At 40.5% G+C, this 27,223-nt stretch overlaps 1 protein-coding gene across 2 annotated transcripts in view; it reads left to right on the forward strand.

Annotated features, from left to right (window-relative positions):
- The window catches only part of LOC121869934 (protein tramtrack, beta isoform-like), a 93,366-nt gene that overhangs the window by 21,617 nt on the left and 44,526 nt on the right, over nucleotides 1-27,223 (forward strand). For both annotated transcript variants that reach the window (XM_042371500.1, XM_042371499.1), the window contains exon 3: nucleotides 22,764-22,961. In XM_042371500.1, the coding sequence (XP_042227434.1) occupies nucleotides 22,764-22,961 (198 nt within the window). The remainder of the gene's footprint in view (nucleotides 1-22,763; nucleotides 22,962-27,223) is intronic.

Consider the following 27,223-nt stretch of genomic DNA (forward strand, 5'->3'; position numbering starts at 1 on the left):
AGAACAATGGATACACGTTTACACGGTCTGGCCTGGAGGGATGAAACTGGCGCGTCTAGGTCAAGCATCGTCTTTCCTCCCTCCCTCCCTCCCCCGGGTGGACACGTCATAATACTTTAAGCCAATTACAGCTAGCAGCAGAGGGGGGTAGGGATGCATGGCCAATCACAGTCCGATACGTCATATGACGTCAGTGATAACGCAACATAGACACACACTGCGCAACCTTACTGCACGGCTTGCCCAGGCGGAGGGAGGAGGGAGGGAGGGAGGAGGAGGGAGAGGCGAGAGCACAGGTGGGCAGGCGGGTGGGGCGAATCTAAAAATAGCGTCGTGCCGGACACTCTCCGCGTAATGGGGTTCACGCACCGCGTAATGTGAGCACGTTAGGTTCTGGCAGGGCACCGCGTTAACGTGGAAACGCGGAATGTGGGACCGCGTAAAGCGAGGGTTGACTGTATAGTCTTCATTTACGCAGTCAGTTGAACCCGTGGAGGTCCGCGTAAAACGAGAAACGCGTAAACGAAATAACAGAACATATGGGATTAATTGAAATACAGACTGTGCCGACCCCCAAACTACACTTTTTTCGACACAATAGTATGTTGTAGTAAAAATAACATCTTAATTTTGTGATGGTATGCACACAATTAATATTTAAGAGAAATACTTTCACTGGTTAATGTCCTTTCAAATAATGGACTCAACTCCTCTTCCCACGCTCGCTGGCTCCTCCCTTCCTGTGAAATGTTTGGGTGAAAACATTAGGTTTTAGGTATAGTAATAAATAATACCTCACACTATGTTTAGGATAATATAGTTGACATTGCTGGATTCCTTGCAAGACTGCGAATAATTTGATTATAAACGTCATATATTTTTTGCACAAAAGATAAAAGTTTTGCTCTCGAATAAAATTCTTAAATTAGATCTAAAATTTGTATGTCTAATGCAAATTTTAGCTTGTTTATATTCAAATTAATCATTATCTTATAAGAATTCCAGCAATGGAAATTATATTCTGGCCGGATAATTTCTATGAATTTTATGAGCTAAAAACAAAAATCTTCAGTAAATAAACAAATTATAATTCACCCAGACACAATACTTTACGTACGTTGTAGTAAAAATAACATCTTAATTTTATGATGGTTTGCACACACACTTAATATTTAAGAGAAATATAAATAATATTAGGTTTTTTAACACTTACTTAGTAGAAGAGATGGCTGGGTACACGGGGATTGGGGTTGGTTCCGAGGCAGAGGGCAGATTATTGGCCCTCACTTGTATCACCTGTATCACTATCCACCACAGAGGCTTGCAGGGCCTCTTTGTCAAACCCCTCAAAGTCCATATCCTTACTATCACTACCACTGACTTGGGCCGGCTGTGGTGGGTGGCGGGTGAAGAACTCGGTAATGTTTTGTTGACTGGGCGACCTTGTGCGCATCCTGCCTGCGCCGCTTCCCGCATAAATGATGGAATGAACCGCGTAAATAAAAATTGTCGGTCTGGCAAGGTGCCGTTAAATGACCAAACACATAAACCAAATCCGCGTAAATCGAGACTATACTGTACTGTAAATTTAAAGTTTAACCCCGTTCTTATCGGCGGGCGTTCATAAGTCAGATGTTTGTAAGTCGGGCACCCCCTGTACAGTATGTACCATAACTGTTCGGTAGTACAGTTTCAGCTAGTAGTGTACATATTTTATTTTGAGGTTAATTCAGTATAGCAAACATGATCTGCAGAGGGAAATGCCATGATTCATTCCTAAGTTGTTGCTTGCTGCTTCCTTCTATCATTGGAATGTTGTTGGCATGTGAACCTCCAGGTGCAAGCTATAACCAAAGAGAAAGCTGTGACTCCCTGAATGTAGCAATGTTGAAATGTTTGGTTGAAATTCATTAATATATCAGCAATCAAAGTGTCCCATTATTAACAATACTGTAGTATACAGTGAACCCTCACTTTACGCGGTTAATTCAACCCACGGCGGCCCGCGTAAAGTGAGAAACGCGTAAGTGGACAACATAACATATGGGATTAATTGAAATAGAGACCGGGCCGACCCCCAAACTCCACTTTTTCAGACACAATACCTACGTTGTAGTAAAAATAACTTCTTAATTTTATGATGGTATGCACACACAATTAATAATTAAGAGAAATATCAATAATATTAGGTTTTTTAACACTTACATTAGTAGAAAAGATGGCTGGGCACACGGGTATGGGGGGTTGGTTCCGAGGCAAAGGCCAGATTATTGGCCCTCACCTGTATCACTTGTAACACTATCCACCACAGAGGCTTGCAGGGCCTCTTTGTCAAACCCCTCAAAGTCCATATAAGTCCATATCCTCACTATTATTATCACTATCACTGACTTGGGCCGGCTGTGGTGGGTGGCGGGTGAAGAACTAGGTAATGTTTTGATGACTGGGGAATCTTGTGCGCACCCTGCTCGCGCCGCTCTCCGCGTAAAAGGGTACACACACCGCGGAAAGTGAGCATTCCGTGTTCGGCAGGGTACCGCGTAAACGTGGAAACGCGTAAAGTGGGACCGCATAAAGCGAGGGTTGACTGTATTGAGTGATGAGCTACAGGGACCAGAAAGTTCAGCTCATACACTACATACAAGGAATTGATAGTATTGAGTGATGAGCTACAAGGACCAGAAAGTTCAGCTCATACACTACATACAAGGAGTTGATAGTATTGAGTGATGAGCTACAAGGACCAGAAAGTTCAGCTCATATACTACATACAAGGAGTTGATAGTATTGAGTGATGAGCTACAAGGACTAGAAAGTTCAGCTCACACTACATACAAGGAGTTGATAGTATTGAGTGATGAGCTACAAGGACCAGAAAGTTCAGCTCATACACTACATACAAGGAGTTGATAGTATTGAGTGATGAGCTACAAGGACTAGAAAGTTCAGCTCATACACTACATACAAATTGATAGTATTGAGTGATGAGCTACAAGGACTAGAAAGTTCAGCTCATATACTACATACAAGGAATTGATAGTATTGAGTGATGAGCTACAAGGACTAGAAAGTTCAGCTCATATACTACATACAAGGAATTGATAGTATTGAGTGATGAGCTACAAGGACTAGAAAGTTCAGCTCATATACTACATACAAGGAATTGATAGTATTGAGTGATGAGCTACAAGGACCAGAAAGTTCAGCTCATACACTACATACAAGGAATTGATAGTATTGAGTGATGAGCTACAAGGACTAGAAAGTTCAGCTCATACACTACATACAAGGAGTTGATAGTATTGAGTGATGAGCTACAAGGACTAGAAAGTTCAGCTCATACACTACATACAAGGAGTTGATAGTATTGAGTGATGAGCTACAGGGACCAGAAAGTTCAGCTCATACACTACATACAAGGAATTGATAGTATTGAGTGATGAGCTACAAGGACTAGAAAGTTCAGCTCATACACTACATACAAGGAGTTGATAGTATTGAGTGATAAGCTACAAGGACCAGAAAGTTCAGCTCATACACTACATACAAGGAGTTGATAGTATTGAGTGATGAGCTACAGGGACTAGAAAGTTCAGCTCATACACTACATACAAGGAATTGATAGTATCGAGTGATGAGCTACAAGGACTAGAAAGTTCAGCTCATATACTACATACAAGGAATTGATAGTATTGAGTGATGAGCTACAAGGACTAGAAAGTTCAGCTCATATACTACATACAAGGAATTGATAGTATTGAGTGATGAGCTACAAGGACTAGAAAGTTCAGCTCATATACTACATACAAGGAATTGATAGTATTGAGTGATGAGCTACAAGGACTAGAAAGTTCAGCTCATATACTACATACAAGGAATTGATAGTATTGAGGATGAGCTACAAGGACCAGAAAGTTCAGCTCATACACTACATACAAGGAATTGATAGTGATGATAGGATAGAAAGTTCAGCTCCATACACTATGGGACCAGAAAGTTCAGCGAGTTGATAGTATTGAGTGATGAGATACAGACCAGAAATTTCAGCTCATATACTACATACAAGGAATTGATAGTATTGAGTGATGAGCTACAGGGACCAGAAAGTTCAGCTCATATACTACATACAAGGAGTTGATAGTATTGAGTGATGAGCTACAGGGACCAGAAAGTTCAGCTCATATACTACATACAAGGAGTTGATAGTATTGAGTGATGAGCTACAGGGACCAGAAAGTTCAGCTCATACACTACATACAAGGAGTTGATAGTATTGAGTGATGAGCTACAGGGACCAGAAAGTTCAGCTCATACACTACATACAAGGAGTTGATAGTATTGAGTGATGAGCTACAGGGACCAGAAAGTTCAGCTCATATACTACATACAAGGGAAAGTTCAGCTCATACACTACATACAAGGAGTTGATAGTATTGAGTGATGAGCTACAGGGACCAGAAAGTTCAGCTCATATACTACATACAAGGAATTGATAGTATTGAGTGATGAGCTACAAGAACTAGAAAGTTCAGCTCATATACTACATACAAGGAGTTGATAGTATTGAGTGATGAGCTACAAGGACCAGAAAGTTCAGCTCATACACTACATACAAGGAGTTGATAGTATTGAGTGATGAGATACAGGGACTAGAAAGTTTAGCTCATACACTACATACAAGGAGTTGATAGTATTGAGTGATGAGATACAGGGACCAGAAAGTTCAGCTCATACACTACATACAAGGAGTTGATAGTATTGAGTGATGAGATACAAGGACCAGAAAGTTCAGCTCATACACTACATACAAGGAGTTGATAGTATTGAGTGATGAGCTACAAGAACTAGAAAGTTCAGCTCATACACTACATACAAGGAGTTGATAGTATTGAGTGATGAGATACAAGAACTAGAAAGTTCAGCTCATACACTACATACAAGGAGTTGATAGTATTGAGTGATGAGCTACAAGAACTAGAAAGTTCAGCTCATACACTACACACAAGGAATTGATAGTATTGAGTGATGAGCTACAAGAACTAGAAAGTTCAGCTCATACACTACACACAAGGAATTGATAGTATTGAGTGATGAGCTACAAGAACTAGAAAGTTCAGCTCATACACTACACACAAGGAATTGATAGTATTGAGTGATGAGCTACAAGAACTAGAAAGTTCAGCTCATACACTACACACAAGGAATTGATAGTATTGAGTGATGAGCTACAAGAACTAGAAAGTTCAGCTCATACACTACACACAAGGAATTGATAGTATTGAGTGATGAGCTACAAGAACTAGAAAGTTCAGCTCATACACTACACACAAGGAATTGATAGTATTGAGTGATGAGCTACAAGAACTAGAAAGTTCAGCTCATACACTACGTACAAGGAATTGATAGTATTGAGTGATGAGCTACAAGAACTAGAAAGTTCAGCTCATACACTACATACAAGGAATTGATAGTATTGAGTGATGAGCTACAAGAACTAGAAAGTTCAGCTCATACACTACATACAAGGATTGATAGTATGAGTGATGATACACTACATACTACAAGAACTAGAAAGTTCAGCTCACACTACTACTAGAGTGATGAGCTACAAGGACTAGAAAGTTCAGCTCATATACTACATACTTGATAGTATTGAGTGATGAGCTACAAGAACTAGAAAGTTCAGCTCATACACTACATACAAGGAGTTGATAGTATTGAGTGATGAGCTACAAGAACTAGAAAGTTCAGCTCATACACTACATACAAGGAATTGATAGTATTGAGTGATGAGCTACAAGAACTAGAAAGTTCAGCTCATACACTACATACAAGGAATTGATAATATTGAGTGATGAGATACAGGGACTAGAAAGTTTAGCTCAGGCACTACATACAAGGATTTGTCTGTCGGTAGAGAAATTGAATTCACCTAAGACCCAAGGGAGCCATTCTACATGTAATTATAAAAAATGTAGAGCCACTCGGATTACTAAGATAGATCCTCATGTGGCTTGCATAATTCATGGCAGCTGTGTCTCAAATAACCTATTTTCACTAAGGGATTGTGCAGTTTGTTATGATCGATTTTTTCAATTTCATCAAGCTACAGCTGATAAGAAAAAATTATTGCAGGTCCAAATTCAAAATAGGTGGAATAAGGCCTTGAAAAGTAAATTTTTAAATGTTAAACAATGGAAAGATCCCAAGTTGGCAGAAAGTTTAGGGTTAAGTAAGAGACTTAATCCCCACTTAGACAAGCCTGCTTCTGCTATAAAAATAAAAAAAATGCACTTTCCAGACAATAGGGCAGTAGGAATTCTACAAAAAACTCTATCTACTCAGTCTGATTTCAATGGATTCCAGGATCAGGATGATAGGCTGGTTCTAATCATAGTATTCAGTCTCTAGAGCAGGAAGAACCTGTTGAAACTGACTTCATCCTATCCACATTTTGACAACCACTTCCACCTGGGGCAAGAGTATTGGTTGCTATGAGTGGAAACAGGCTGCTGTCAACTGCCACGCAGCTGATGGATAACATTGAGTGTAAGGATAATCCCAAAAGGTCTTGAATAACATTGGTAAGATCTAAGTCTTCTTTGTTTTCTACAGCCTTGTTTGATGAACAATCATTGGTTAAATATAGATCAGCTGTTGAGCAAGCTATTAATATTACTGTTCCCAGGAGTCCTCAGACCTTTTGGAAATCTGAAAGAGGAAGGCTTTACAGGGGTACAGGACCAGCTGCTCAGTTCAGTTATCAATCTAGAGAAAACTTTAGAGGAGGAAATAATCAAAGATGTAATAGGGGGTGACCGTTTGTTCAGAAGCGGAAGGAGACCTTATTTCACCACATCAGCATCCACTCCCTTCCAATGAAGCCAGACAGCTGGGTCGTTTAGGGGGTTGGAAAAAGATGGACTTCTTCCATATAAGCTTACAAGACAATCAAAGGGGGCCTCACATGGACTTGGTTGAGGCGCCCTCCCCTAACGGTAAAAAAAAATAAATAAAAAAAAAGAGGTTTCAGAATGCTCACTTACGATCATCTGAGGCATCTACTTCCGCCCAATGCTTGCATCTCAAAGTGGATCTCGAAGATGCCTATTATCACGTTCCTGTTGCCCCCAGGTACTGAAAGTTTCTAGTGTTCAATGTGAGGGATGTAAGTTATTAACTCACAGTGATGCCATTCGTCCTGACGATTGCGCCAAAAGTCTTCACAAAACTGGCGAACATTCCCAGAAAGATCCTTGCAAGGGAGGGCATAGGAACCTTTGCTTATCTAGACGATTGGCTGATAATGGGAAACTCTTTCGAAGATTGTCAAAGGCAACCCAACGTACACTAGTACTATTTCAAAACCTTGGTTTAAAGATGAACCAGGTCAAATCAAATTTAATACCATGTCAAAAGTTGGATTGGTTAGGTCTCCAGTGGGATACAAATCAGCAGTCAGTCAGTTTACCAGTGTAGTGATGGGTTGTCAGACCATAGCTTACATCTCAGAAACAGTCCAGACCTGACCCGACATTAGGGGGGTCAAGTGTAAGGGTAACCCTCGCGGCTGCCCAAGGGTTACAAATCAACCAGGCTCCCCCTCCACATGTCACACGGCCCCAACAAATATGTAAGACACACAGTGAGCAAAGGAGCCACCTGCGGTCCTTCCCCAATTTACACAAGGGACCTACAGTACATCCCAGACAAGGCCCAGACCTAACCTCACATTAGCCAGGTCAAATGTAACCCTCGAGCCCAAGTCAAGGGGCCACAAATCAACCAGAGCCTCTCATGTCACACGGCCCCACCAACGATGTTAACAGGCAAGCATTCATCTGAAGATTTCTCCAGAATATACAACAACATATAGTCTCAGAAAAAGTCCAGACCTGACCCTACATTAGCGAGGGCAAATGTAAGGAGACCCTTCGCCGCCCCCCGATCAGCTCAACCTGACGGCTGGTCTTCCAATATATAGGACGTCCTAGTCCTCCCTCAGGAGAGTGTGTCTTGTAACCAAGAAGGGCCAGCAACTACGTCCCCAGTCCCGCTCGTAGCCCTCCCTCAGGGGAGCAGCGAGAGGGAGTCAGAGAGACAGAGTCAGAGAGAGAGAGACACACAGGGATCGGAGGAGGAGGTCCACCACAACCCAGTCCCGCTCACGGGAGGAGAGTCACGCAAGACTTCCCTCCCCGACTTCCCTCCGGTGTCCCAGCTAAGCAGTTGCCCTCCTGAAACCAGTGTTCCAGCTAAGCAGTCTCTCTGCTAGGCTTCCCCGAGGTCACGTGAGTTTTTGTCAGAGCTTTCCATGGGATGAGTTACTTACGTGGGAAGTGTATTCATTTCATGTTCGTGTCCGAGAATCAGTGTCTAGTCACGTAATATGATGTCCTAGTAACGTAAATATAATGTCCTAGTAACTTCGATAGAAGGTGCTATTAATGTGTCCATGTCATTGTCGTAATTAATAAACAGTTGTAACGAAGCGGTGTTTGAGAAGTCGCCCTTAAGACGTAATAGATGTGTATTGACATATAAGATAAGTGAATTGACAGAGTAAATAACTAACACGGCCACGCTACCAAAATCTTCCTCTCTTTTATACTCCCTTACTACACAGCGAACTATACGTTAATCCACGCCCTCCTCGTCATGTTATAGTGGTGGCAGCTATCTATACGTTAACCCACGCCCTCCTCGTCTTGTTATAGGTGACAGCAAACTATACGTTAACCCACGCCCTCCTCGCTTAGTTATTATAATGGTAGCAGTGAACTTAACGTAAACTCACGCCTTCCCTCGGTTAGCCATAACACCTGGCTCGTCTCATCCTTCATTTAATTCAGTTTAAGTATTGTCTACAGTGTGTAATAAGTAATTCCTGTGTCGTAGTGTGAAAAGTGTCCTAGTGAGTCATCTTTACAGCTCAAGTCAATGTCTCTCATTGTGGTATACGCGAATTGTTATTAGCAAAACACTCCCAGAATATGCTCAGGGCTTAATATAATTTCTCGGTGTCCTCCACGTTCTGTGAAGTTCTCAGGATCCCAAGTGCATTTTAATTGTCAGTCAGTGTTAAATGTACCCATTGTGTTTTAGTGATAGAAGCTGTGTCTATACTAACTGTTATAACTTAACATGTCTTACAACCTACATCCTCCTCCCTGTCCTAATCCTCACCTCACCCTCCGTACTCGTCCGTTCCCGCCTCGCTCCGCCCCGCTCCCCTCCACCCCGGTTATGCCACGCCTCACCCCACCAGGCGCGCATCATGCCCGCATATTTCTCGTCCCGCTCAGCCCCGCCCGTGTGACCACCAATCCCCCATATGTTTTGTCCTGTGAGTTATGCTTCGAAATTGGTGGTTAGTGTCACTTAATATTGCGATAATTACAGAGCTTCACTCAGTGTGTTTTTATGCTAGTATGATTTGTAATGTACTCTTTGACGCGTAGTGATGAATAATATTCAGTGTAGTGAGCAGAGCTTCACTCCCCGACCCAGCCTAATGAGAATATTGTCGTGACGGAAACCGTAGTTGCCAAACATTGACGTAACGTATAAAGTAAATATTTGTTTTTCGTTACGGATACACTTCCAACTAATCCATCATCCCTTTCGGATTGTTTCTGTCAAATGTCACACACAGTACCGCCCCATGGCTAGCCGGAATCCAACCACAGCACATATAAGCAGAGAAGAAGCAGCGTGATGAGTGCGGCACCACACCCACCACACACCACTCCACTTCTTTCAAGTCCTACCTGGTCTAGGATTAAGAAGATTTTATATTTTTCTACTTTAGGAAGTTAAGGAGTGTGGAATGCAGCCCACACATCAAAACCCTGGCAAGCCGAACCAGGGAGAGGATTTCCGCTGTGGGGGCGTGGGACAGGACGGTCAAGGATCCAGCCGATACTCATGTACAGAGGGCGAAACCAGGGCTACAGAGACTGCCCCACACATCGTCCTGAGTGATGGCATCCCCCCCAGTGTGACCGGCTACCCCCGGCCGGACTGGCGGAAAGATATGTTGCAGAGAAGAAACGCAGATGAGCAGAAAAATTTGTCTGGAATATGAAAATGAAGATGTATAAAGAAACGCAGATGAACAGAAAAATTGTCTGGAATATGAAAATGAAGATGTATAAAGAAACGCAGATGAACAGAAAATTCATCTGGAATATGAAAATGCTCTAAACGTAGAGGAAGCGCAGGTGAACAGAAAAATCATCTGGAATATTATAGAAACCAGGAGGAAGTGAGAAGTAGTCAGATGTGGTGACACGACCTACAAAGTGTGGTATTGAAGAAAGAAAAACGTGCTATGTGAAGAAAGAAGACAGAAGACGTGCTGTGCTGACATCAGAAGAAAGTCGACGATGACAAGGTGGATCATCGGAAGGACCAACCGACTACTGCTGTTGTGCTGCCGGCATTCCCTATTTTCAGATACCAGCTGGATGGAGGACGTGAGCCATGCTGGACCCAACAAATGTACTGATGTTGTTGATGTACAATAAAAAGATATAACACCCTAACATGTGAAGTAGGAGCATTTTTTGTGTATTTTGAAGTATTTCATTCTCTGATTTTTGTTAACATGTACTACAAAGAATGATTTTTTAAAGATTAGTCACTTTTTCTATGAGTTCATTTGATCAATGTTTTGTATTACCAAATGCAATGTTGTAGACATACTACTGAGTGGGACGAATTATTATTTTGACACGGCCTGGTTAGGCAATGTAACACCTGTTATTGTTTGTAGAATGTGATTTGCAAGTTTGCCTTGGACACTATGCTAGATATGAGGATCTTTAGATCACTCTATGTTCACTTACTGTGTATGTACAGTATTTTATTTTTTTCTCCTGTCATAGAAGCTTTAATCTTGGCGGGAGGTATAGTAAGCTTTGTCAGATCAAACTATGCCAGTAGAAAAACATACATCTCTAGGGTTATTATTTGTAAAATGTAAGGATGCATTATCGCCTCAGGGATTATATTAGATACTGCACATGATGTTACTGTCTACTTTAAATGTGTCATCAGTTCTCTGAGCATGAAAGCTTTGGTCTTGGCGGGAGGTGTAGTGATGGGTTGTCAGACCACAGCTTACATCTCAGAAACAGTCCAGACCTGACCCGACATTAGGAGGGGTCAAATGTAAGGGTAACCCTCGCGGCTGCCCAAGGGTTACAAATCAACCAGGCTCCCCTCCACATGTCACACGGCCCCAACAAATATGTAAGACACACAGTGAGCAAAGGAGCCACCTGCGGTCCTTCCCCAATTTACGCAAGGGACCTACAGTACATCCCAGACAAGGCCCAGACCTAACCTCACATTAGCCAGGTCAAATGTAACCCTCGAGCCCAAGTCAAGGGGCCACAAATCAACCAGAGCCTCTCATGTCACACGGCCCCACCAACGATGCTAACAGGCAAGCATTCATCTGAAGATTTCTCCAGAATATACAACAACTTATAGTCTCAGAAAAAGTCCAGACCTGACCCTACATTAGCTAGGGCAAATGTAAGGAGACCCTTCGCCGCCTCCCCGATCAGCTCAACCTGACGGCTGATCTTCCAATATATAGGACGTCCTAGTCCTCCCTCAGGAGAGTGTGTCTTGTAACCAAGAAGGGCCAGCAACTACGTCCCCAGTCCCGCTCGTAGCCCTCCCTCAGGGAGCAGCGAGAGGGAGTCAGAGAGACAGAGTCAGAGAGAGAGACACACAGGGATCGGAGGAGGAGGTCCACCACAACCCAGTCCCGCTCACGGGAGGAGAGTCATGCAAGACTTCCCTCCCCGACTTCCCTCCGGTGTCCCAGCTAAGCAGTTGCCCTGCTAGGCCTCCCCTAGGTCACGTGAGTTTTTGTCAGAGCTTTCCATGGGATGAGTTACTTACGTGGGAAGTGTATTCATTTCATGTTCGTGTCCGGGAATCAGTGTCTAGTAACGTAATATGATGTCCTTGTAACGTAAATATAATGTCCTAGTAACTTCGATAGAAGGTGTTATTAATGTGTCCATGTCATTGTCGTAATTAATAAACAGTTGTAACGAAGCGGTGTTTGAGAAGTCGTCCTTAAGAACGTAATAGATGTGTGTTGACGTATGAGATAAGATAAGTGTGAGTCCAGTTCAAGTAAGTAACACGGCCACGCTACCAAAGTCTTCCTCTCTTTATACTCTTTTACTAAATATTCTATTTATATATATGTAATCTTCTTCTTGTGAGACTTGTCTCATTATACCAGGAACAAAAGTAACAGATTTGATAAACCACGTAGAAGCCTTTTGTGTAAAGCACAAGGTTTCTTGGCACGATTGGGAAAAACTTCTGGGTCTGTTGAATTTTGCCACAATAGTGGTTCCATTGGGAAAGTTAAGGAAAAAGCAACTATCTCATCTGGGCTCGAACTTGCTCCACAGAAGCAGAAATAATGCTCCTCTCCCGATACAGATAAAGAATCATCTGTTATGGTGGACAAAGTTGGACAATCTAATCGGTTCCTCTCCCTGGATTCCGCCTCAAACAGGTCTGGTTGTTTGTACGGATGCGTCCGAAATAGGATGGGGATACCATTCCTCAATAGGGGAATTCAGTCAAGGGAAGTGGAGCAACTTCCTTTGGGACAAACACATGAATGTAAAAGAATTAGCAGTGGTCCTATTCTTTTGTTGGCAAACCCAAATTTACAGAATATAACGATCCTTTTTGCCATAAAAAAAAAAGGCAGTGTTTTGTCTCAATCATCAAGGCTCACCCAGGTCTTGGCCCCTTCTACAACTGTCAGAAAAAATTTAAAGTGTTTGTGTAACACAAACTTTACCTCAAAGCAACTTATATACTGGGAGTACAAAACAATTGGGCAGATGCACTGTCCCGTCTCCGGCCAGTATCGACAGAAACAGAATGGTCCCTAAAGGTATCAGAGTTCAAGAGTCTAGTGAAGAAGTTTGGAACTCCATAGATAGATCTCTTTCCCTCCCTAAAAATCGCAAGATGCAACTTTATTCATGTCTGGAGAGGTAGAATTAAAACTTTTAGGAAAAGCACTATTCTTAGATTGGAACCTTTGGAATTCAATGTAGCTGTTCCCACCTGTGAAAATATTGCCCAAAGTGGTTCACAAATTCAGATCCTTCCAAGGGAAGGTCCTCTTAATGGCACTATATTGGATTATACAACCTTGGTGCCTGGATCTGTTGCATTGGTGCCCGAATCCACTACAATTGCAACAAGGATGTCTATACCAGGAACTACTTTCTCAGTTCGAGATATCCTTGGCACTTCATGCTCGGAGTTTCTCAAAAGGAGTTTAAATAGGTTGTTGGGTAATCCCGATATAGCTAACAAAGTATTAACAGGTCATAGACCTCAAACTTCTATGCAAAATGAGAAAGCTTGGAATCTTTTTCAACAAGTTATCAAGTTAACAACTCCGGAATCATTGTCGGAAACAGTTGTATTACAGTTTTTAGAATTTCTGTTCAGAGTTAAAGTCCTTCAAGGATCGACAATTGCATCTTATAAATCTGCATTGGTTGACCCTCTGACTTGGGGTTTTAATATTACTTTGAACCCAAGGATTTATTAAATACTAAGATCGTCCTTTTTCATTCAGAGACCTCCTCGGCCTACCGTATATCACGGCCTATAAGACGAAATTTGAACATTAAAAAAATCTGCCCAAAGTTAGGGGGTCGTCTAAACCACCAAGTTTAAAATTCTTACCTCTTAAATATTGTGGTTTAGTGTGTCAAGAGTGGTGATGAAAACATCGTAAGCCACTCACAAGGTCTTACCACTAATTATTTTATACTGAAACTTACGTTTGGCAAGCTGGATTCAAATTAAGATTACCGGTATATTAAAATAATAAAAATGTATTATAAACCTGTCTAACATACCGTAAAAGAGATTTATACCCCTGTAATAAACACAGCTATCATCACACACCCCTCCCCACGCCCCCCCCCCATTTGCCAGTGAGGAGACAAGAAAGGGAAAGTGACCGCGAGATTGGGCTATTTTTAGCCGTGGAGGTGGTCAGTAATGCATACCGGTATCGGTATATTTACTCATAATAATATTTATCTCCTATAAATAATTGATTTAAATTTTATTTTTTTACAAAGAATATTCAGTAAATGAGTGCATTAATTCTTGAAACTATCGACGGTTAATTACAGACGCTCAAGTGACGTCACTAGTGTTTACACTACACCAGCTGGTAATATTTGATGCCATTACTTGAAGTGAATTGGCCTTATTTTAAGTAACTAACTATAAATAAATACAAAAATTAAAAAAAAAGATCAAAACTGAGAAATAATATACTGTATGTATGTTGTGTTGTCAAAGTAAGAGGAACAATTGAAACTGCAATTCGGTAAATCTATTTCAAGTAAATGGAAAATAAGCAAACATGTTATTTACCAAGACGCTTCCCTCTGGCTCAGGGTGAGATGGAGGGGAGATAAGGCTATTTATAGCTCGTCTGAAGTGTCCAGTACCCTAATGCACCATAAATAATTCATTGAACATTCATTTTTTTGTACATAGTATATTCAGTATATATATATATATATATATATATATATATATATATATATATATATATATATATATATATATATATATATATATATATATATATATATATATATATATATATATATATATATATATATATATATATATATATTTGTGTAATAAATGTATGTAGTAAGTACATACTGGTAACCTTTTTCACTCAAATCCTAATGAAACACCACAATTAGAATACGGTGGTTGCTGTTGAACCACATGTTGTATAAATAGTCGGAACACAGCCACACCACCGAGACGAGGGAACACTCCCACCACCGATCGTCTCGTGTGAAGCAAGCGTATAAATGAAAGAAAATACTTGCAGTGTGTTTAATATGTTACAGTATATAAATAAATAAATAAATAAACAAATAAACAAATAAATCAGTAAATCCATTTCAAGTAAATGGAAAAATTTTACTCGATACCGACATTAGTTCCAGTTATCGGTAAATAGCAGACGCTTCAGTGACGTCACTAGTGTTTACACTACACCAGCGGGTATAATTTGATGACATTACTTGAAGTGAATTGGCCTTATTTTAAAAAATCAAGGATGGTTGGTAAAGGACTACTGAGTCAGTGGGTAAGTGTCACATTTGGGGTACTGGTCTTATACAGCAAATAGAGCTCAAAAGCTACTTTTTAAATGGAAATTTGGGGGGGGCGTCTTATGCACCCCGCCGCCTTATAGGCCGTGATATACGGTAAGGGAATCCCACCTTGGTCTCTGTTAAAAGTTATTAAATTTCTTATGGGGCCTAATTACAATATAAATCTGAACAGGGATAAATTACTACAGAAGGCAGCCTTCTTTCTAGCATTAGCAACAGGTATGTGAATAAGTGAACTGATTTCAATTTCCAATAATCCATCATTATTGGTATTTTCTGGGTAGAATGTTACTCTTTTTCCTACGAAGATCCTAAGAAAAAATGAAAGGGAAGATTTCCAAGCTCAACCTATTTGGATAAAATGCCTAATGGATGAGACAAGGGTTCCTCATATATTGTGCCCAGTTAAAAATCTTCAAGAATGGTTATCCAGATTCCCTAATCGAGGCCCCAATGTTTTTCATCCAGGGATGGTAAGAAATTGTCTTTTAGTCAAATGACAAAATCTTTATCTCAATTAGTGAATCATGCAGACTCTGGCAAGAAATTTTTGGCACATTACACGAGGAAATACGCAGGGTCTGTGGCCTTTCTGTGGTATATGAGCCTCAGTTAGATCAAGGAAATGGGCTTTTGGAGATCTTCTTCATCACCATAATAAAGTGAGTATCCTAATTTCTATATGTGAATTAACATTTTACCTTCCTGTAAATGTTCCTAATTTTGGAAATATTCTACACGGTTTATAATCATAATCTGGACCTAAGTTAGCGGAGCCTTGTATGCAACGTCACCTCCCTCTTCACCTCCTGCTCGGGTATTCAAAGCTAAGCGTCGCATTCTGGATTGAGCAAAAAGCCGTTTTTTTCTAAAAACCAGTTTTTGTGATATGGTCCAGAATGCGACGCTGATAACTCACCCATCTCCACCCCTCGAGAGTTGACTTTTATTTACTGCTCACTCTAAGGCAAGAGATGAAAGTGGCAGTGCGTGCGATGGGGGGTGAAGGAGGGGGTTTCGACAATTGCAATTAAATGCCAGGTAGAGACGTGTCCTCCTAATATTACTTATCAAGTAATTATTAGATATTTTAATTGCCTGTATGTTGGCCTGGCGAGTTATTGCTAGGCATTAACATACCTAGGTTAAAAGCTAAGCGTCGTATTCTGGACCATAACACAAAAACTGGCTTTTTAGAAAAATACGGCTTTTTTTAACTTGTATTTTTTGGATAGATATACGTAATGTTATTTTATTTTATTTTTTTTTGTGTGTGTGCTGGAACTAGGTAGTCAGCTCATTGAAGGTAGACCTTTGACTGTACGTCTCCATTAGACAGACAACGTCGGTTCCATCGAAACTGTCAGGTAAGCGAACAGTAGCTCTGGTTATTTCCTCATTCTGAAAATGGAGAGTACCTGTTCAGACTGCCGGCACAATCGTCCAATTGATGCTGCTGTAAACACGCTGGGTAAGTGAGTCTGCGGTGTCTAGGACACGCTTTGACTCGAGATCCATTTTCCTCGTAGTAGGAGCGGTGGACAAAACATTCACCTTTGCAGAGAGCAATGGTACAGACTTGTGTGTGGCTCTATAGGAAATATGATTAACAGTGATAGCATGTTTGCTTGGCTGAACATTTATGAAGTTATGTTTTAGAGTTGGAAGACTATTAATCCATCAGCTGGTGAATTAAAATCTTGGACTATGTAAAAACCTGCAGAAAAGGTTGTACCAGTACCATGTCTAGAAAATGTAGTGGTAATGTTACCATTCCTGTAATGTCCAGCTGGGTACCGGAAGCTCCTGAAAGATCGGCGTCAATAGGTTGAATTGGAAATTCTCGGTGAGGGGATCATCATTGTAGTTCTTAATAGGCTGCTAATGAGATTACATTTGCACGTGCACCCGTATCAATGTCCAGAGCCAGCTTGACTGACCCAGCCCTCACTGGGACAGATAAAACTTCCGCTTTGCTCAGCGCCACTATTAACGAGGCTGCAACAGAAGGGTTATAGCGTGACGGTACTGGAGTATCTAACCTAAGTCTTTCTGGGAAAGGCATTGGTCTCCCCCCGAATTCTTGCGATAGCGACGACGTGACTTGCCATGTTGTGATGCCTGGGGTAAAGCATACCCTATCTCCTTACATCGTAGAATTGCTTGACATTCTTCCGAAGTATGGATGGGAGACTCATGGTATACACACCGCATATCAGCTGCCTGGTCTGTAGCAGACTTGGTCTGAGCAGCTGCTGCATCAGTCTTGGGTGGGTCCTGTCACTGTCTTGAATTGGTTTGAGGGGTTGTTTTGTTTTTAGACTTGGCACCACTTCGCTGGAGCTGGTAACAAAAATCAACTGTATGACCATTCTTCTTGCAATGTGTGCATACTAAATGTTGCTTCCCTTTTGTGGCTGAGTTCCTGGGAACTCGTTGCTGAGCTGGTGCCACAGGTGTTACCGTCCTCGCCAGAGGAGTACGTGGTGACTTAATAGCGATCTTGGCTGCATAATCCAGAATGGCATTGGGAGTATAATAATCTGTCCTTGCCTGATTACATGCCGTGTCATGGATTGTCAGTAGAAAACCAAGAGATTCCATCAACTTTACAAAATTGTCTAGGGACAATTTATCATCGGAGTCCAACCAGGTTGAACCACGAAAATTAGCTAAGATGTCTTGACAGACATCGCCAGCAAAGGAAACACTTTTCATCGTATCTTCTACGCGTATCATACGGGGAATGCGATCAACCCACCTACAGTAAACATCCAATTCAGGTGGCCTTGCTGTGCGCCTAATTCAAACAGGTGAATTAGTGTCTTTCTAAACACCTTATATGAAGGATGTGCAAGACCACTAGTGCCCAAATGGTCACTTGCATAACTTCCTTGTTTGACGTGACCGCGAACAAAAGCCTTGCATTCCACATCTCCCGTTATTTGGATGTTTTTCATTGTATCCTCGCATGACCTTAAAAATGTAGTTACACGATGGTCATCTTCCGCTGTAAACTCGCGAATGCTGTCGCTGCGCGGCAAGACTCGAACAATGTAGGTACTGTTAGGTGACATGCCTGAACTAGCTGTAGCCATGGTAGTCTGGTTGCTAGACAACCTAGATCTACCTGGAGGATCGGTGGATGTGGTAGGGGAAGGAAGGTTTTCTGACACACTGTCTTTCTCTGTAGAATGAGAGGGAACTTGCCCGTAATCAGGTGTTGTATCATACTTATTACCAGACCTTGGGGTTCTACGGTAAAAATTGCCAAATGATCGGTCACTTTACTGTTCACTACTCTCAACAGAAATGTCTCGCCGGAACTGCGCCCGAGTTTCTTGCAAATTTACGTGTTCAATATCAACACTAGTGCCAGTGGCTAACACAGTGTCTACCTGGAGTGCGTCGTCAGATTGATCTGAATCGATATTATAACGCTCTGCCAAATCCGTAATGCCTCAATGCAATAATTTAAAATAATCATCCATAAATGTGAAATTGAAATAAAAAAAATCAGTCTACACAATAACTTTGCCTATCCATTTACAATAAATGGTTGAAAATATTGTAATATTTGACAAGAAAAGAATCACTGGCACTTTAAATACGTCAGCGTATATATACAGTCAACCCTCACATTACGCGGTCCCGCATTCCGCGTTTCACCGTTAACGCGGTGCCCTGCCGGAACCTAACATGCTCACATTCCGCGGTGCGTGTACCCCATTACGCGGAGAGCGGCTGGCAAGCCGCGCCATTTTTGGATCCAAACCTCCCGCCATCCGCCATGTTGTGTAAGAGGCGCGAAAATGGTGCGCACAAGGTCGCCCAGTCATCAAAACATTACCAGTTCTTCACCCGCCACCCACTACAGCCGGCCCAAGTCAGTGATAGTGATAATTATAGTGAGGATATGGACTTATATGAACTTTGGGGGGTTTGACAAAGAGGCCCTGCAAGCCTCTGTGGTGGATAGTGATACAATTGATACAAGTGATACAGGTGAGGGCCAATAATCTGCCCTCTGCCTCGGAACCAACCGCCCATCCCCGTGTGCCCAGCCATCTTTTCTACTAATGTAAGTGTTAAAAAACCTAATATTATTGATATTTCTCTTAATTATTAATTGTGTGTGCATGCCATCATAAAGTTAAGATAATATTTTTACTACAACATAGTTGTGTGTCGTCAAAAAGTAGAGTTTGGGGATCGGCCTGGACTCATTTCAATTAATCCCATATGTTATGTTATTCACTTTACGCGTTCCTCACTTTCCGCGGGACCCTCCGGGTTACATTAACCGCATAAAGTGAGGGTTAACTTTATATATATATATATATATATATATATATATATATATATATATATATATATATATATATATATATATATATATATATATATATATATATATATATATATATATATATATATATATATATATATATATATATATATATATATATATATATATATATATATATATATATATATATATATATATATATATATATATATATATATATATATATATATATATATATATATATATATATATATATATATATATATATATATATATATATATATATGTGAGTAATAAATGTATGTAGTAAGTATGTACAGTAATCTTTTTCACTCAAATCCTATTGAAACACTAATGAATTAGAATACTGTAGCTGGTGTAAACAGTGGGAACAGTCCCACCACCGATTGTCTCTCGTGAAGCAAGCATATAAATTAAAGAAAATACTTGCAGTGTGTATAATATGTTACAGTACAGGGAGTTCTGCTATAACGCGTGTTTTGATAACGCGAATTTGCTCTAACGCGATTTATGAATTCGGAACAATATTTGTATAACGCGAACGCTTGTTTGCTATAACGCGATTTTTGCTTACTATTTCTCCAATTTTGTGGTATTAACTGTGAATATGGTAAAGAAGAATATCTCCAAAAAGCGCTCTGATGATAGAATTCCCGGTGATTATCGTAAAAGAAAGGATATAACACTTGAAGAGAAGCTCAATGTTATCAACCTCAAAATCACCCTTCTCCCCTATCAAGTTACATTCATATTTTTTCAAGGTAAAGTGTTAAATTTACTGTATGATTTCATTATTAGATATGAATGTAACATTTATTTAGACTGTGCTATCCTTTGTGTTAGGCTAAATACTAAATTTTTTCGATTTCGAGTAATCTGCACCTAACCCTATTTTCTCCATAAGCCCTGTTATTTCTATTACGCGATTTTCTATAACACGATATTTTACAAGAACACAATTATCGCGTTATAGCAGAACTACCTGTATATTATAAATAAATAAATAAACAAATAAATCGGTAAATCCATTTCAAGTAAATGGAAAAATTTCACTCGACCGACATTAGTTCCAGTTAAATAACAGACGCTTAAGTGAATCACTAGTGTTTACACTACACCAGCGGGTAACATTTGATGACATTACTTGAAGTGAATTGGCCTTATTTTAAAAAACCAAGGATGGTTGGTAAAGGACTACTGGGTCAGTGGGTAAGTGTCACATTTGGGGTACTGGTCTTATACAGCGAATAGAGCTTAAAAGCTACTTTTTAAATGGAAATTTGGGGGGCCGCCTTATGCACCCCGCCGCCTTATAGGCCGAGATATACGGTAGTAGCTTCTCAAATTTCGCGAGTTTGTAATTCTTAACGTATTTTATTGGAACACACAAAAAAATAAATAAATAAGAATTTTGACGGCGGAAACTTGAATTTCGACGGGTTTGAACGGCCCGCCAACGTGCAGACGACGTGCATAATCGTGTAAACAGTGTCATTTCTCTTATGTACAAAAGATTCATTATTGTTTATTACTGAATGTCTTTTTTATTGAATTAATGTTTATGTGTGCAAAATGAGCAATACAATTCATTAATAATACGTAGAATATTAAAACACACGAGGAAATGACACAGCATTGTTTTCGTTGATTACAAAACCAGTGACTGACTGGTTCTACATATAAAACTGAAGAAAATAAGACCTTGGTTGTAGCTGTAGTAAAATTAATATGGTTGTTTTAAGTAATGTTATTTAATGTTAATAAATGGAACAATAGAAGTAGCTAACGATAATGGTAAAGAAAAGAGAGATCGCATATGTAAGTGCGCATGCGCACACGTGAAAACATATCGTCATTACTTTACATAAGAATATGAAAGCAACACTTATTTACTGTTCATATATATTTTAATTAATGTTTCTGAATTTGTTTTTATTGAATTAATGTACGTGTGTGCAAAATTAACAATACAATTTATTAATAATGCGTGGAATATTAGACGAGACGGCTGCCGGCATTGTTTATGTTAAAGCTTACGAAACCAGTGACTGATTGGTTCTACACATAAAACTGAAGAAAATAAGACCCTGAGTTTAGCTGTAGTAAAATTAATGTAAAAAATGAATATGGGTGCTTGAAGTACCTGTAATGTTATTTAATGTTAATAAATGGAACAATATAAGTAGCTAACCATTAATGGTAAAAAAAAAGTGAGACTGCGCATATGTAAGTGCGCACGTGACAACATATCGTCATTATTCTACATAAGAATATGAAAGCAAAACTTATTTACTGCTCATATATATTGAAGGGTTAAATGTTGTACTCTGTATAGACAAGCAGACAGAGAGAGAGAGAGAGAGCAGCCGAACTGCCGGATGTAAACAAACCTTAATTTCCCGCGGCTTTGTTTTTTTGTTTTTTAAGGGGATTAGCCCACCCGGGCATTGGTCACTGACCCACATTGGGGCCTGAGAGGCAAAAATTTAATACTCCTGTAATAATGATAATAATTCAGAAAAAAAAAAAAAAAAAAAAGCTGCCTATCTACTTATTGGACAAACTAAAATCGTTCCGGACCACGGGAGTTTCCGGACCACAGAATGCCGGACTAGAGAGGTACAACCTGTACTACTTGTATATCAACAAATATGTGGTGAAAGTTGCTGGCCAGGAAAGCATTGCCCCCTATTTACATGCATTCTTATGGGGAAAATTGACCCAATATTCTCAAATTCGTTATTCGCAATGACTTTAGGAATACAACCTTTGTGATAACCGGGATATTCCTGTGTGATAACCGGGATATTCCTGTGTGATAACCGGGGTATTCCTGTGTGATAACCGGGGTATTCCTGTGTGATAACCGGGATATTCCTGTGTGATAACCGGGGTATTCCTGTGTGATAACCGGGGTATTCCTGTGTGATAACCGGGGTATTCCTGTGTGATAACCGGGGTATTCCTGTACTTGTTTTGATTACCAAATACTTACAACTTGCCTCTACTTTCTCACTATGAAATTGAATTGGTGTCATGGTTAATGTGGGATATTTGTGTGATGATTACTGTACTGTAATTTACATGTTTCAATATCCTTGGATGTACAGTATCATATGCATTCTGTTGTCTACTGTAAGTAGTTTGTGTATTTGATTTTGTGATGAACTTGATTTGGAATATTTACTCCTCAAAGAATTTATTTACAGGAATCATATTCTGATGCAACAATAACATGTGAAGGAAAGTTCTACCCAATTCACAAGCTGATTGTGTCGTCCTGTAGCGACTACTTTGACAAGATATTTGAAGCAACTCACTGTAAACATCCTGTCATTATTATGAAGGACATCCGATACGAAGATATGGAGGCTCTCTTAAACTACATGTACCTAGGTGAAGTTAAGGTTTGTGCACAACACACCTCTACCTATATATTAGTTTTTCTTTTGTATTACACTGCATTTATTATTTTACCAGCAAAATTACCCAGCTTTACGGTGATATTCCCATTAGCCGGAACAGTTGGTGCAGAGCGCTTCTGGGGATGAGAGATTTCCAGCTAACCGGATGACTTTCTCAAACCTGGAAAAATTCCTTATCCTGAAATCATTTCTGGTTATTTGGAAAAGTTTCTGAGTGTCTGAACTAGACATCTTGCACAGACAGACACTAGCCCGCTTCCCCAGAATGTTTCTGGGTGCTGAGGATGTTTTCCTTGAGTCTAAACTACCGGGAGTCCGTAAATGCAGTTCTAATTAAGTTAGAAACTCCATTTCCAGAATAGTTAATCTTAAAGTTTGGTTAAATAAATATATTTAAAATTAAAAATCTGTATGATACGGGCATGAATGAAGCTGTGAGTTACAGCAAAGACTGGTATTTTCCACTCCATTGGAGCTGGGGGGGATTAGTGGGTCTCATGTAACTGACCTGACCTGATGCAATGCCAGGTGGAGTTTGGGTGGGGAATTAATGGTCTCATATTACTGACCTTCAGATGTAATTTCAAGTCACCCTTTCTTGGGTGGGGGATTAGTGGGTCTCATGACCTGAAGATGTCTCGATAAAGTATTTTTAGGAAGATTGTGAGAAGTATCTGTATAAATGAGCAAAGTTGTATCCCTTCAACATTACGTTACATAATATTTTAAAATGTGGAGTAAGAAAGCAGAAAGGTGTGGGTGATTAGAGAGATGGAGTGGAAAGGATTTTTGCCAACCGCTCCTCAACAGCTGGTATTTAACTCGCTACCACACAGTCACACACACACGCAAATTTGTCATACAATAAGACCCTCACTCCTTATGCTTGTTATCTTAATTCCTTTGTTGATGGTATGTGAGTGTGTGTGCCTGGATACTGTGTGTGTGTGTGGGGGAGGGGGTTGTTGGAGGGTATGTGTGAGTGGTTGTTGGAGTGTGTGTGTGGGTGGGTGTGTGGTGAGGGTTGTGTTTGAGGGTGTGTGGGTGTGTGGGTGGTGTTGGAGGTGTGTGTGGGTGAAGTAGGGGTGTGTGGGTGGTGTTGGAGGGTGTGTGTGGGTGAAGTAGGGGTGTGTGGGTGGTGTTGGAGGGTGTGTGTGGGTGGTTGTTGGAGGGAGTGTGTGGTTGGTTGTTGGAGGGTGTGTTTATGTGTGTTTGTGATGTATGGGTGTATGTGTGTGATGTGTGGGTGCTGTTGGAGGGGGTGTGTGGGTAATGTTGGTGTGTGTCGCACAGTGTGAGTGATGTGGGCTGAGAAGGTTGTTGGAGGATTGCTGGGGTCTGGGGGAGGCAAACCTTTTTGGGAGTGAGGGGGGAGTGTCGCAGTCAGTTCCCCCCGCCCTCCCCTTCCTCACTCAAGCTTGGCTCATTGTGATAGGGAGATGAATTTGATGCCATAATGATCCTGAATGAATTCTCTGTGAGACATTTCCAACAAGATATCCCTAAACGAAATATTTTGATACGATATAATAATGAGAATTCCATTCTTTGAAAAAAATAAAAATAAATAAAATAAGAAATGTTGATACCGGAGTCAATAAAATTAGTTCTTATTTCGTTAGACACGCCATTTTTTTTGTTTTTTCAAAATAATCTTGAATACTTTATCTAAAAGTTTGATTAAATAAATATGTTTAAAAAACAAAAGCTCTACAGTAATACCTCGGTTTACGCGGATTTCGTTTACTCGTTTTGTCATTTAAGCGGTACCTTGCCAAAACCGGGATGCCCGATTTACGAGGTGAATTTACTCATTTACGCGGGTTAAGTATAACTTGTTTATTTACTGAAGATATTTGTTTTAGCTCATAAAATTCATACAAATTGCCCGGCCAGAATATAATTTACATTACTAGAATTCTTATAAGATTGTGATTATTTTAAATATAAACATCATGGAATTTGCATTAGACATACAAATTTTAGATCTAATGTAAGAATTTTGATTACAAAGCCAAAATTTTATCTTTTGTGCAAAATATATGACGTGTATATTCAAAATATTCCTGGCCTTGCAAGGAATCCAGCAATGTCAATTATATTATCCTAACTGTAGTCTGAGGTATTATTTATTACTATACCTTAAAATCTAGTGTTTTCACCCAAACATTTCTCAGAGAGGGAGGAGCCAGCGAGTGTGGGAAGGGGGGGAGGGAGATGAGTCCATTATTTGAATGGAAATTAACCTGGCGACTGTATTTCTCTTAAATATTAATTGTGTATGCATACCATCATAAAATTAAGATGTTATTTTTACTACAATGTAGGTATTGTGTCGGTATTGTGTTGGAAAAAGTGGAGTTTGGGAGTCGGCCCAGTCTCTATTTCAATTAATCCAATATGTTCTCTTATTCCATTTACGCGTTCTTCGTTTACCGTGCTACTCCGCGGGTTCAATTGACCGCTTAATTCGGGGTATTACTGTAGTGAACCCTCACTTTATGCTGTTAATTGAACCCATGGCCGCCCGCGTAAAGTGAGAAACGCGTAAAGTGAACAACATAACATATGGGATTAATTGAAATAGAGACCGGGCCGACCCCCAAACTCCACTTTTTCCCGACACAATACGTACGTTTTACTAAAAATAACATCTTAACTTTATGATGGTATTCACACACACATAATATAGAAGGGAACAATCAATAAGAGAATAATAAACTGAAGGTTAGGTTAGAAAAAAACAAGGTTGGGGTTAACACTTACGTTAGTAGAAGAGATGGGTCAGCATAGGGGAATGGAGGCTGGTTCCAAGGCAGAGGGCAGGCTACTGGCCCTCAGGTGAGTCTTCATCGGTGTCATCCACACTTAATAGTGCCTCCCTGACAAAATCCCTCAAAATCATCATCACTGTCTCTGCCTCTGTCACTATCACTGGCTTGGTCTGGCTGTGGTGGGTTGCGGGCGAAGAACTCTGTTATGCTTTGCTGACGGCTGGTGTTTATGTTGTCGTGATAAACCTTGATGTAGGGCTCCATAGTCTGCAACAGCTGGGTAGTGAAGATTTCATACCTGTTAGCATCAGGGTCGTCCGAAAGGAGGAGCTTGACTTTCTCATTACACTCGATGGCACCCCTTATATTACTATGGGATAAGCCGCATTCTTCTTGGGATGACGCACCACCTGCCTCTTCACTGACTTCATCATCATCTACCATCTCGTCGGTAGTCACATCAGGATCCCTTATCACCTCCAGGATGTCGTCGTTGGTGGTCTCAGAGAAGCCTGCAGCTGTAACACTCTGCGCAGCTTCTCTGGCAAGGTCCACTGCTACTGCAACAGTCTGAACCTCTCCAGTCACAGATTTACTCTGCCTAACACCCGGAATGCCTTGCAACACATGTCTCCATGCGTGACGAACAGTTGCTACAGACAGCTGATCCCATGCCTCCACCAAGAAGTCCACAGCTTTCTTGACGTTGAATGTTCTCCAGAATTGTTTCAAAAGTACTTCTTGCTCTGCCAACTGTTGATCCTCGTCGTCTTTGCTCTTGCTATCGGTGTTGGTGTCACTCAGGTTACGCAACTCTTCCTTGGTGTTGGTGTAGTCATTCAGGAGGTTGAATTTTTTAACAGAGAATGCAGCTTTTACATTACAGATCAATTCTTGGTCCATGGGCTGTATTATAGACGTTATTTGAACCCCTCCACCCAGCACTCTGAAACGCCATCTATTGTCCTGATCTACCTACCCAGCACCACGAGCAACGCCATCTAGGGACGAGACACGAGTATGACTCGTCTTAGTTACCACTCCGAGGTTTCCCTTCTCCCTATCCTGGTTGTTGCGTCACCTCCTCAGTCTTCTTTGTCAGCTCCAATTCGAGGAGAGAGACTTGGCTCTGGGAAGTGACCACAGGATCATCTATCCTCTAAACCTACGTGCAGTGACTACCTACCGTCTTCTACAATACTCAGCCTTACTCGTCAGCCATCTCAGCTCCTCACTTAAGTACTATTATCCTGTATTAACTCCCCCACGTCCACTTGCTTCGAGATTGTTTTATGTTTATTAATATGTATATACTGTTAATGTTTAGGTTAAGTTTGGTTAAGGGTAATTTATAAGCTGAATATTTTGTTAAGGGATTTATGGTACTCTATTATATACAACGAAAACTCGCATCCTTTGTCTACCCTTTTATAGTCCGATTGTCTTTGTTTTTTTTTTATTGTTGTTACC

This window comes from Homarus americanus, unplaced genomic scaffold (assembly GCF_018991925.1).
Source record: "Homarus americanus isolate GMGI-L3 unplaced genomic scaffold, GMGI_Hamer_2.0 scaffold14467, whole genome shotgun sequence".
In the NCBI taxonomy this organism is placed as follows: Eukaryota; Metazoa; Arthropoda; class Malacostraca; order Decapoda; family Nephropidae; genus Homarus; species Homarus americanus.